At 34.3% G+C, this 13532-nt stretch overlaps 3 protein-coding genes across 5 annotated transcripts; all 3 read left to right on the forward strand.

Annotated features, from left to right (window-relative positions):
- Positions 1–2477: 2477 nt before the first annotated feature.
- Positions 2478–5241, forward strand: LOC106126817 (peptidyl-prolyl cis-trans isomerase-like 4). The gene has a single exon (XM_013324687.1). The coding sequence runs from the start codon at positions 2636–2638 to the stop codon at positions 4988–4990; it is 2355 nt and encodes a 784-aa protein (XP_013180141.1). The 5' UTR covers positions 2478–2635; the 3' UTR covers positions 4991–5241.
- A 2067-nt stretch (positions 5242–7308) lies between these two features.
- K5 (putative neuropeptide precursor protein) lies at positions 7309–10054 on the forward strand. Its single transcript, XM_013324284.1, has 5 exons — positions 7309–7524; positions 8132–8257; positions 8449–8686; positions 8777–8926; positions 9001–10054. Exons 1-5 carry the CDS (start codon positions 7449–7451, stop codon positions 9542–9544), a joined length of 1134 nt encoding a protein of 377 aa, XP_013179738.1. The 5' UTR covers positions 7309–7448; the 3' UTR covers positions 9545–10054.
- A 364-nt stretch (positions 10055–10418) lies between these two features.
- Positions 10419–12929, forward strand: LOC106126628 (ankyrin repeat domain-containing protein 65-like). Of its 3 annotated transcripts, XM_013324372.1 has the most exons (6): positions 10419–10629; positions 11282–11453; positions 11669–11836; positions 11918–12006; positions 12077–12196; positions 12605–12691. In XM_013324372.1, the coding sequence occupies exons 1-5, from the start codon at positions 10605–10607 to the stop codon at positions 12079–12081; spliced, it is 459 nt and encodes a 152-aa protein (XP_013179826.1). In that variant the 5' UTR covers positions 10419–10604; the 3' UTR covers positions 12082–12196; positions 12605–12691. The 3 variants fall into 3 exon arrangements, with proteins under 3 accessions (XP_013179826.1, XP_013179825.1, XP_013179827.1); XM_013324371.1 differs by lacking the exon at positions 12077–12196 and having other exon boundaries at positions 12605–12929; XM_013324373.1 differs by lacking the exons at positions 12077–12196; positions 12605–12691 and having other exon boundaries at positions 11901–11981.
- Positions 12930–13532: the final 603 nt, after the last annotated feature.

The raw sequence follows: 13532 nt of genomic DNA on the forward strand, positions 1-13532 counted from the left end.
TGGGATCATTTAACATTTTTATGTGTAATCTTGCTCGGTGGCGATAAGACAAGGAGATTTTTGCGCGTTTCTCACTTTATTTTATCGGCGACGTTTTACGACGGACTCTAAACAGATTAAATCTATAAGAATGGGGCGCTTTTCGTATTATTTTTTTTTGTTTATTGCCTTGTATTTTGGTTTAATAAGATCCCCGCGGAACGTTCGAAATATGATTTGTCTCCAATTTAAACAGCGAAGATTATAAAAAAAAGGTTTAAAAACATAAAAAGAATGCAATAAAAAGCAACAATTTCTGCACACAACAATATAGATTAATATTCTTACCGACGACAAACAACGTATAAAATCATAAACAAATGGTGACAGCATAATTTTTCCTAGTTTTGAAACTGTTGTACTATTAAGTAATGGAAACATCCCTATTGTACTCGTATATCTTTAATGGAACGTTACAGTAATAACAACGCTTGGTCGACCAGAGTAATGAGTTGTATTAAATCTAAATATTTCAAAACAAACGGTACATAATCCGTACTTCTTTAAATTATGCAACATTTGTATGGAAATACAAAAGACTCTTTCGTACCCGACCCTACAGACCTTCTTAAAAATACATTTTATATTATTTGTTGCCGTGGTTTGTCGCTTACTCTATATTTGATTGCTTTTTCATGCAGATATAGTATTTTTAGTATTGCTCCCTTGCGCTTTGTAATATGGTATCAAGATTCGAAGTTTGTATTTATATAAAATTTAAGAAGGTAATAATTACGGGTATTTTCGTACACTTACGTACAAAGTAGATAATAGTTCACATTATCTGCATTCAAAATTAGGCTGTAAACGAAAACTCGATAATAGATCCAAAGTCGAAATAGGTCAACGGAAGTAGGATTTTTTTTTATCAAAACATGTTTATATTGTAAACGTTTACTTGAATAAATAAAACAATCCATCATTCCGGGAGCGTGCGGAGTCGCTAGTGGAAGTATTGTGGACAAACTCGACTGCAAACAACGCCGGCAATCACCAGTGCAAATGTTTGCCGCCGCGCTACGCTGCCGTCACGCACCTCGGCCCACACCGACAAACACGTTGACGGTGTTACAAATAAACATTATTAAAAAATTTGCTACACAACTACTAAATACACGCGTCTCCTAAACTTCGCATTCTTCTTTAGCACGCAAAACCGGATAAAAGCACTACCGGGCAATATCTATTAGGTACGAGAAAAAGCTGTCCCTTTAAATGAATGTACATAAGAGTTAATAAATAAAGTATCATATGCCATTGTTCAATTTCAGTTGGAAGCAATCTATTAAAATTTTCAAATTCTGATTTTCACCCCTTACAAACGTGATGCCGTGTTTATATCATATTTTCCATCCGGCGAAGCTTATTTTATTACTTCGATAGGTCGCCGCCTAACTTCGTTGGCCACCAGTGTGAACAATTTTATAACCGCCGCGACGAAATAGACGTTCTCCATTGTAAAATCTAAGTGTCAGGAATAGAGTTTAAAATGCAATTGTCTATATGCGACTTTAGGTGAGATCGCCAACCATAGAGCGCTAACCTTATATTCTTCAAAGAATGGTTGGTAAATTTTCAATACTCACTTTATTAGGGCAGAGCGGAAGGAGGGTGAACGAAACGGCCTTTATTAGATTTTCTGGAAACGTGAGCATATAGGCAGTGGCATAGAATTTTAGCTTCAATTCACTATATATCTATATGAATAGATTTTAAACCTTCTAACAATTCTACTAGAATAGACTGACCTAGAAATCGTTTTGAAGAAGGTATAAAGTACCTAGTAATCTGATCTAAAGCGTGTCAACGTTAATTAAACAAATAAAAATTCCATGCTTATATTTAATAACTATCCAGATAAGTCCACACTATTACCGATGATATTTCTAAATTTCCTTATCAAAAGGCAAAATTAAAAAAAAGCTTTCTGAGTAATTTTTGTTTAAGCGACATCTATTGGATTGTTTGACTATTTGTGCAGAGAAAACTAATCTGACAGTTAATGTCACGCGTAGATAACATGGTCGTCCATAGTTGGCGCAGCAGTCAACCATTTTTCCCAATTTTTCGTAAACAAAATTAAAATTGATATTTATAGTAATCTCCATTTTATGCTATAAATTCTTATCGAGTCCAAATCAATAATAAGAAGAAAGAACGCCATACGGATTTTGAAGAAATAAGTAATAGTCTCGATTTTATCAAAAATTATTCGATGATTCGATTACGAAATATGTAGAAACAAAAATTATATTATGACACTTTATGTATAAATAATGGTATGTTTTTAATAAAAATATTAACTATTGATAGAAGTACAAGCTTTTATTTAGTCTTGAATTAATTTTGTTGCAAACCAAATGAATAACAAAAGTTGTAAAATAAACTCTTTGGTTGTTGCAAACAAACAATCGGGTTATGCCATACCCATACGAATGCCACTGCGCCATTGCCACTGCTTGACAACAACATTGTCAAAATCAAAACGTAAAGGTTAGGATTCTACGAAATGATGTGTCAAAGTCGAAATCAGTGAATAAATAATAAAGTTTATAGTAATAATGAAAAAGTAATAAGCAAATATATCTAATTCAAGATGGCTGTTGTAATAGAAACAACTCTTGGTGATATTACAGTAGATTTATACTTAGAACAACGACCAGTTACGTGTTTGAATTTTCTGAAACTATGCAAGATGAAATATTACAATTTCAATCTATTCCACTCAATACGTAGTGGTTTTATTGCTCAAACGGGAGATCCAACCGGTGAAGGGTCAGGTGGCGTGTCTATTTGGGGCCTAATAGAAGGGCCGCAAAAGCGTTTCTTTTCTGGAGAAAAAATGCCTAAAATACGTCATACAGATGCTGGTTTGCTAGCCATGGTGTGCACAGATGATATGATGGTCGGTTCCCAATTTTATTTCACGCTGGCTCCAGATTTAGATTCCTTGGATGGAGTGCATTGCGTCATTGGAGAAGTTACAGAGGGGCGGGAAATATTAAGTAAGTTAAATGAAGTTATATGTGATGAAACGCACCGTCCTTATCAAGATGTTAGGATTACCCACACTGTTGTACTGGAAGATCCGTTTAGAGATCCTCCAGGGCTAACACCACCATCTAGATCTCCCTCACCAAGTGCTGAACGTTTAAAAGGTGGTAGAATTGCACCTGATGAAGAAATAGATGAGACACAAGGCAGAACTGCTGAAGAAATACAAGAGATGGTTGAGGAAAAAGAGGCTAAAGCTAGGGCAACCATTTTGGAAATAGTTGGTGATTTGCCAGATGCTGATATTGCGCCTCCTGAAAATGTACTGTTTGTATGTAAATTAAACCCTGTCACAACAGATGATGATTTAGAAATTATCTTTAGTCGATTCGGAAAAATTGTAAGCTGTGAAGTTATTAGAGATAAAAAGACTGGTGATTCTTTACAATATGCATTTATAGAATTTGCTGACAAGCAATCATGTGAAGATGCATATTTCAAAATGGATAATGTATTAATAGATGATCGCAGAATTCATGTGGACTTTTCACAATCTGTGTCAAAAATGAAATGGTTGGGAAAGGGCAGAGGTGTGAAGTATTTCAATGAGAATGAACCTAAAAATATTAAGGGAGGTCAAAATAAATCTAGATCTAGAAGTAGAGAAAGACATTTACATTCAAGCAATGATAAAGAAAAGTATAGAAGTAGAAGCAAGTATGATAAGTCACAAAGTAATCATAGAGATAAGAAATACAGCCCTGATAAAAATCATTCAAGTCACAGAAATGATAGAGAAAGAAGTAGAAGTAAATCAAGAACAAAATATCACAAGACATCATCAAAACGTGAAAGAAGCCCATATAGTAACAGGAAAAGCTCGGACATATATAAGGACAGAAAAGACAAACGTCATAGTACCCATAACAAAGATAGTAACAAATATAGTTATAGTAAAAAAGAGAACCATACTAAAGTTAAAAATAGAGAATCATCTCTATCTCCTATAAAACATAATGAAGAAAAGGAAAGACATATCAAAAATAACAATAGACGGGCATCTCCATCTCCAACTAAATATGGTAATGTCGATGATAGACATTCTAAAGATAATAGGCGAAGGAAATCTCAGTCGCCAACCAAAAATGTACATAAAAGAGAAAAACCTTCAAATAGTAATAATAGAGCGGAATCTCCATCGCCTACCAGAAATGAGAATAAAAGTGAAAGGCATTCTAAAAAGAACAAAAAGGAGAAATCTCAATCCCCCAGGAGATATACAGAAGACAGGAATGGAAGTTCTAAAAGAGATAAAAGGGAGTCTTATTCTCCTGCAAGATTGGCTAATGATAGTAATAGACATTCTAAAAGTAATTATATAGAGGGACCTCCATCACCTATCACAAAACAAAAAGATGAAAATGAAATAGAGAGAGAAAGTTCTAGATATGAAAAGAAATATGAACAATATTATAATAGTGAACATGATTCAAAAAATAACAAACGTAAACATCAAGAAAGTGAAATAATTAGCAGTAATAAAAAATCCAGACATGAGCAACCTCATACACCATCTCCTTTATGTGAAAAAGAAAATCAAAAAAAAGAACAAAAGAAACTCAAAACTAAACATACTAACAAAGAAAGTAACAGGAAAGATAAAAAATTGAATAAAAAGAGAAAACCATCTACATCTTCTGATAGTTCCTCGGAATCAAGCACATCAAGTAGTAGTACAAGTTCTTCGAGTGAATCCGACAGAAAAAAGAAAAAGTTGAGAAGAAAAAGAAAGGAATCAACTTCAAGTAGTAGTAGCGACTCTAGTGATAGTTCAAGCTCATCAAGTTCAAGTTCGACTAGCTATAGTAGTAGCTCAAGTTCTAACAGTGACCACAAGAAAAGAAAACAAAAGAAGAAAGTGAAAAAAGTTGTTAAAAAACCTAGAAATAAGTTATAGTACTTAATTGTAGAATGTATCCAGCTTATAGTACAAGAAAATGGTCTTTGAAAAATCTAATTCATTCTACAATGAGAGCCATTAGAATAAATTTTGTATGCATTTGCAATGCATTATATGTAATGTGGCACAATTTATTTTTCTTTACCTACCTAAATTAGTTCTCTAGAAAATAGTTTACTTTTATTGACCAATGAATTTGAGAATAAAAAAATGTTTGCTTCTAACTTTCTAATTATAAATAAATTAACAAAAACTCCAACATACTAACATTATCTATAATATATTTTTAAATTTCTAATAAAATGCTATATTTATCTTTACAATTACATGTGTTTGTTTTATCATTACCATTTACATTGATAAATCTTAAGTATGTTATTGTTAATTAAAATAACAATAAATATAACTGATATTATAAATATTTTTTAAAGTAGATTCTAGTTTTTTAATAATTATTGTCTAAATTATATAAATAATTAACATTATGTACATTAGATTGGCAAATTATATTATACCCACGATAACTAAATAGTAGAAATAGAAAAGAATTGCATTTACCTCTATTATATTAACATCAACGTTATCAAATTGCATTCAAGTAGATTTCTTGTTACATTCATAGTGAATGTAAAATTTCGAATTTATACGCCTTAGCTTTTTTAATAGCAATATTTTTATACAGCTCTTTGCTCGTACGTTTTACGGCCAATTTGATATGTTCATTTGTAAAAAATAAAACATACGTCGAAACCTTTATCATATTTGCTCGACATACAAATAACAAAACTTTGTATTCTACTAATAGAAGTTACGAAAGCTTCTTATTATCTCTTTCTACATTATATAAAGGTCTAATATGACCTGGTGCGCCGACCTTACGTAAGTGGGACAAAAACAGAGAGATGATGATGATGATGAAGTCAAATTTGATTACGTATTTGTATTTTTTTACAAATACTCAGGTGGGGATATAAATCTTAATTTAAAGTGTACGAAAGGAAATAATAAATAAAGTCATGCTACAAATGAAAGGTACCTACTGGCCGAGTGCGAATACAGGACGTCGTTGAATCCCAGCCAGTCTATTGGCTCACTCATCTTTTGTACAGTTAAAGTGACTAAACAAGAAGATGACTGTCGTTAGCGTCTGCCATTGTGTACCTTTAGGCTAAAAACGAATGCGTATTTTGAATATCACTGCCAGACTAAAATGTCTGTTACTTACATTTTATGAAATTGACCCGTAGTTTTTTTTTTTAATTTATGTTCTTTCAGTACCAATAAAAGAAAACATGACAACAAACAAAGCGTGTGGATGGCATTTCACGTGGACCGAAGACCTCGCGATGATGAAGACACTTAATACGGAAAGTGAAGCACCTATGCTGTTCAATTCATTGAGTTACGCATAGGCGTTCAGCAGTCGATTAATACGGTCTTAATATTTTATAATGGTCTGGGGTAAACATGCATATTTCCAAAAGTCGTAACAAAAGTATGATTATATCTTATATAGATTATCAAGTCCTTCTAAATTTCGCTAATTTAGGGGGATTTAACTCACGTTCTAATTAAGCCAACGTTTTTTATTATGTGAAAGAGTACAGACAACTCCAGATATAGAAAATACTAAATATTCAATAAAAAATAACCTTAGAGGTCAAATCAAAGAACTAGTTCAACATGAGCTGATATACATATTCAGACTAGATTATTTTATGTTTAAGCTATAAAAACAGATATGATTATGTATCGTATAATTTTCATGGCGTCATATGTCTTTCGGCACGAGGGTACTGTCTGTTACTATAGAGATGATCTCTTCTTTGAGGCACGCACAAAAATATGGAAAATGCTTAATGTAATGTAATTAATGGATGTCGACAGCGTTCCTAACGCTTCATTTTCCAAGCAATATGTTTTATGAAGGGCTTTCTTAACTTGACGAACTCAGACGTCATTGAATACAGGGGCGCATTCGCGAATTCGCAATTTCGATGTATAAATTAAACCAAACGTGAAGAGGATAATTTCATACATACTTTTATTGATTATCATCAAGCAGTTTGTTAATCTATCCTATCCTGTAAAAAGATTAATCTTGCATGACATTAAAACACTATTCTTGGCATGACTTAGTAATAAACAAGCTTATTTTCAAACGGAATCACATGGAACAGGATTAAATTATACCAAAACCATGTTAATGTAGTACATGTAATTTTTCAACAAGTTAAGTTTTCATAATAATATTGTTATGTTTTGAATTCGTCCCTGTGGTTCCCAGTGCGCATGCTACCAGCTATCGACAGGATGGCTTTTCTCTCCAGCGGCACCCCGACGCCGGCACTCGTTCCCAGAGTGAGCTCACCACATCGTCGCATCCGGATCTCCGCCTCTCAAACTATCTTCTACAATTAAATAAATATTTAATAAAAATAATTTTGCCATTATCATGTTATTGGTCAGTTTAACCGCGGCTTTCGCGGTTCTTTTCGTTGTTAACGCGATACCAGCGCCTACTAATAAAGGTAAAGTATACTATTTAATATTTTGCTGTTATCTTTAAATTATATTTAATATCTATTGTTTATTAGTTTATATGTGTTTATACGTAGCGAAATGTTTCTGTATAATGTGAATTACTTTACCGGTAATAAGTTGTGTTTATCGATCACGCGTTCTATATTTAGCAACAGGTGGAGTCGGCTACGGCGTTCCCTAACTGCGTAATACCTTTGAGCGGCTGTAAACTATGACCTTTTCTATACAATCCCTAGTCTGGAAGTAGCTTAATATATACCTACTTTTCTAGACTTTTGTAAAAGATTCTTTGAATAAAAAAGTTCATCGCCATTTTGATGGGCTTTACTGCGACTAAAAAAACTTTAGCGCAAAATGTTTTACAAAAACTGGTATCATAGACAAAGAAAACATAGTTATTTTACTGCTTATCAATTTATAATTCGGAAAAAAAATTACAGAATATTATTCAATATTCCGCATTTCATAATTCTAAATAAAACATGGGCCTATCAATCGATCGGCCTCGATTCAATTCCTTTTTATTTTCTAAGATTTTATAAAACATAAACTTGCTGTTTAATATAAAGTTTCTTGATATTATTTTTACTTTAGATGGCGTTCAAATTGGTGAACTGCCAGAGAATTGGGACCAGACAAAAGACGACACTCAATCCTTGTTCCTCAACAAGAGCGACAAGAACGATCTGGAGCCGTACCCCCTTGCCTTGAGCGAGGAAGGTAATGTTCTCATTTATTATTTTTAATAATCGGGGCGGGTAAAAGCTGAAATAAAAACTCTTTTTTCATACTCAAGTTATAACTAGCAACAATGTGGGAGTAATAATTTTCTGATAGTATAAAGCTAGTTAAAATTAATGTAATGATATAATAATAAAATATTTTTTTCTATGTACTATGCTGTCTTTCAGGTAACGTAGAAGCATACGAGCAGAATGTTGACCAGCGTTTTGATAACCCACAATCCACGGGCGAACTAGACAACTTGATCATGCGGTCGGAACTGTACGGAGAGCCGCCATCGATGGAGGGCCTATCCTCCGGATACGACTCGCGCCGCCGCAAGCGCGGAAGCGGAACCAAAGTGGGTGGAGCTGGCGCAGCCACTAAAGTCGCAACTAAATCTGGATCGGGCAAAAAGAACTTGAAGTAAAACAATAATTTATAATTATTGTCAATAATAAAAAAGTTCCTTATTGTTACTTTAATTTTTAATTAATTTCATGTGTTCTTTTACAGGCCCGAGGATGTCCTTTCCCCAGTGGAATCGACGTCTCAAGATCACGATGTTCATCGTCTCAAGCGTGGCAGTGGAACTAAAGTTGGTGGAGCTGCAGCATCGGCGAAAACGGCGACCAAGAATTCTGGTGGAAATAAAAAGAACTTTAGGTAACATACAACATCCAATAAATTTAAAAATAAATTATCTATAAATTGTATGTTATGTTAATATTATTTTGCAGGCCTATTTCGGAACGTCGCAAGCGTGACTCGGGTCTGAGCGCCGCTGATGTCCGAGCTCTGTTAAATCTGTGGGAGGCTCAGGAGCGCAGGAAGCAGGAATGGAACGCTAACCGATGGGCGGCGGCCGCGGAACACAACGGATGGTACAACCGAATGAACGCCCTCGACGACGAGCAGCCAGAAGTGGATGAGAATGGTGACGTCTGGTACAACGAGCCTGCAGTAGTAGGGCCACGTGAGAGAGACTTCCCGCGTCATTCGTACTTCTCGGAACAGAATCGTATGGCGCTAGCTCACGGCTTGCCGGACTTGTACCAAGTGGACCCGAACGAGTTGGCTCAGAGGTATGAGGAGGCCCGCCGCAAGAGGCAGTACGCGAACAAGATGAAGCGGTTCATGGTGACAAGGAAGCGATCGGACGGCATGATGCACCAGAACAACTACCGGCCCCGCGACGACCTCTACACCCTAGCCGAGCTGCTACGCACTGCTCCCCGCGTACAGGAACAAGACATCCCCGTGTATCGACGACTGATTCTTTAAGCGCATTGTCTAATGATGCTTATCCCTTAAAGGATTCTTTCTATATTTAAATTTTTTCTCTATAACTTGATGTTAGTTGATAAAGGAATGCAAGAATAATTTTGTTTTCGCTAAATGGGCGATTACAATGTGTCACGGATACGGAGATTATTTCGCATTTAATTCTGTGTGTAGTTCATAGTTACATACAAAATTAGATTTAAGGCACATAGAACTAGACATTTCTTATTTTAATTTGTTTATTTTTTTACATTATGGCCTAACATAGCATAAAACATGAAATATTTGTCATGCTGAATATGTTTGTTCTACTCTTCTCTACCTCGGTTTACTACATATCTTTTTGATCAATTCATCAAATAATACGGACAACCGATAGATGTATTTTCAGGTTCGTCTAATATAATTGCAAATGGTGAGGTAAAACTTCATATTTCAATGGTATTTAGATGTATCCGCTGTATGAAAATGGTATTAACATTGCTGTATTAAATTAGTGTAATCCAATAATTACTGTTTCAATTTATATCCCGTGAGTACATGTGTTTTTAACTGAATAGGAGTCAAACACGCAATGGGAGCCTTAACGAATATAGGTCAACGACGCCCATACACATCTATATATCCAGAAGAACTGCAGATGCTTTACTGGCATTTCAGAAATAAATGCGTCAGCATCTTAAAGGCCCCTAAATCGTAACCGTTTGGAAATACCGCCGAGGACAGCCTCAGCCACAACATAGTTCTAAAATAATTAAATAAACTTGTTCGACAAAAGCTTTATAACATTAAATATAAAACTCCTTATTATATTATGACGTCTTACGAATAGGTTAGAAAAAAAATGTTTAATTTTAACTTTCAATGTCAGCGATCTTCAATAATCTTATGAGCTTATAGGAATATTATTCCTTTTCGTTATAACAATTTAATTTAAGATATCTACGTAATATTGTCTAAGTTGATATGAAGAAAGAGAATCTTAGTACAGGTAGAATAAGCGGTAGAAGATTAGAAGAAATAGATAACGAGTGTTTAGACTCGATAGAAAACGTCGAAGATGTTCTGGTTCCGATACGGGCAAAGTACGAATCGTTTCTTTGGTTTCTTAAATATTTTAAAATGTTTATATTGCGTCTAGGAAAAGATTTATGCCAGTCTGGTTTATACTTGATCTTTTCGGAACGGATTTTACCCCATCATATTGTTGATTTAATGAAAAACCAAGGAAGTTTACAGACCGGTCAATACCAGGTGGTCGTTTATAATAAATGTGTTGGCAGTAATATGAAAAACAACGCCATACATTCACAACTTGATCGATCGACACAGACCATTTAATAATGTATCTTTTTTGCGAGAATATATAAATAATTATATGGCAAATGAGCTGCCAACTTTTATTTAAAACGGTTTTCTGTTTAGAAATTTCTATTAACATTTTTAATGTTTAATTTGCAATTATTTGCAATTAATGTAGTCAAAATAAATGATTTGGTTTAATAATGGTTTTCTATCTAGCAATTATTTAAATACCATATAAGAAACAACACTGTTCTAAATTCAGAATTCGTACAACTAGTTAATTTAAAAAGAAAGTTATTTTTTCGTACAGCAATCAATTCATTCTCTACTTATTAGAGATCAGTAAAATAAGCACTAAACGGCTTTAATAACCTGTCGAGTCCACTGACGTACCTATTCCCAGAATTTTTTTATTTTTTTTTATGTCGACAGGAACTTCGACGTCATCGGAATATTCCGATTCTCAAAGCGCAAACGTTTCATCTAATAAACATGACTACCATAATGCTCAGCTGAAAAGAGCCGTAGCACTTATACATGAGGATAAGGAATTCCTTATTGCTGCAGAAATCGGCAACTACAAGATGCTTGAAATCCTTATTAGGTGATCATTATTAGTGAGTGAATAAAACACAAAATCCACCATTTTGTTAGTCATCTAAACTTCCCTTACAGGCAAAAAGGCTTTGTATTACAAAGGCTTTTAGTCGTGTTACAGTCTGAAAATACATTAATTGACTTGTGAATTGTCACAGTATATATGTTTAAAACGTCTAAGTACCTATGGAGTCATAAACACGATGTTTATTACTTTGGTAGGCAAGGAGTGGATATACAGCAAATGGATCATCTTGGGCGGAATGCTCTACATTTGGCGGTGTGCGCTGATAGCATGGATACGATAGTTTTACTCCTTAATGTAGGCGTTAAGACTAATGTTAAGGATAATCTCGGCATGACGCCATTATCTCTTTCTCTTATGAGAAGGTAAATAGCTTTTATAATCATAAAAACTATCTACAATATACAATACGTATAACGAAAATTTTAGTATTAAAAGTGTTGCAGGCCGTCTCTAGAAGTGGCACATCTCCTTTTTGATCACGGTGCTAAAATAATACCTCGGTTAAAGCCAATGGACACGGGACTTTTCCTCCGTAAGTCAACATTTCCTTCGAACAACAATACTTGATAAGTCGGTTGTTACAATTGGCGATTGATGTTCAGAATAAAATTGGAAGGAGTACAAAACATGTGAGTCAGCTGTGCCATTTATATTAAATGGCAGAGGCGATGTGCAATCCGGTATAGCAACACGACTAGCCCCCGGCCCACTCAGCCCGCCAGGTTAGTCATCTGCTGTGACCGAATTTATACATTGTGCTGACGAGACAAAAGCGTCTGAAGAGCGTCTGATTGTTTCCAACTCAAATTCTAGATTGTACGAGAAGTTTAGTCGAAGTTTAGAAAATGACTACTACGGAAACTAAAATTTACTTATATATCTTAACAATTTATAAACCTTCTCTATGTCTTATTCAAGTTAGTTAGATATTATAGCTACACAGACTTCTGAGTTCTGTAGAAATTTTAGTTTTCGATTTGATCAAATGTAATTTTTTATAATTATGTGTGAAAAATAAATACTGATTTGGTGTTATAATTTTGGCTGAAAATATTATAGTATTCGTTTTAAACTAGTCTAGATATAGATTGCGCGATTACTTTTATTATTTTCACGTTTAAATTCCTCAGAATTTGTCATGATGTGTACACCGACTGAGGAAGAAGCGAAGATACTTGCACTTCTGATAGATAAAGGCGCGCTTATTAACGACCCAGAAGCTCCAGGTGGCCGTCAAGCTTTGCACTTTGCTGCAATGAGCGATAACTGTCCCCTGATACAGATACTCATAAACCTTGGAGCGGATTTGTTTTTAATAAACCACAGGAACCAAACCCCTATAGATGTCGCATTTTCCTTCAAGTGTAAGAATGCGTATACATTTTTAAGCAAATTTTATTAACTGTTAACCATCCAATTTTATTGCAACCCTATCCATAACAGTTATACAGCGTCTTTTTTAAATAAAGTGTAGTATACCGATTGTGTTGTACTTATTTAATTTATTATGAACATCAAAGAATTGGCTCTGCGAATCTGCAAATGAATCCCTTTCATGGCCACAAATATTGGTATTGTGGGTTATAGTATCAGTCTTATGTCAGCAGTGGCCGGGTATTAAAATAATCAATAATAAATAAATTATACAGTTACAATCATGAACCTCTATAGTAGTTAGTAGTTACAATGCACAATATTATGCTTTAAGTTATTTTTTACCTAGAATAATGATTAGAGACCAGTCGCGTCAAGCATTTGGATAGAATTATGCCTTTTGAAAGTCTAATTATAACATAGGTATATAATTTACAATACATATTAGTAAAAATATATTTGTTAAATCAAGCTATTGAACAATACATTTAATAGAATATAAATATATTCTTCGGTAGGTTCATACGACCCACGCGTTGCAATGAGTGGTAATTCAAAGCGATGACAGACGCTGCTGCTGACGATACTGACCTATAAGATGTATTTTGCCAAGTGTGTCTAGGCAATTAATTGATTTCAGTTGGGTAATCTAAGCATACCTATTGTTGAACACTAGCAAAGCAT

Source organism: Papilio xuthus, unplaced genomic scaffold, assembly GCF_000836235.2.
Source record: "Papilio xuthus unplaced genomic scaffold, Pxut_1.1 DF824992.1, whole genome shotgun sequence".
Classification (NCBI taxonomy): Eukaryota; Metazoa; Arthropoda; class Insecta; order Lepidoptera; family Papilionidae; genus Papilio; species Papilio xuthus.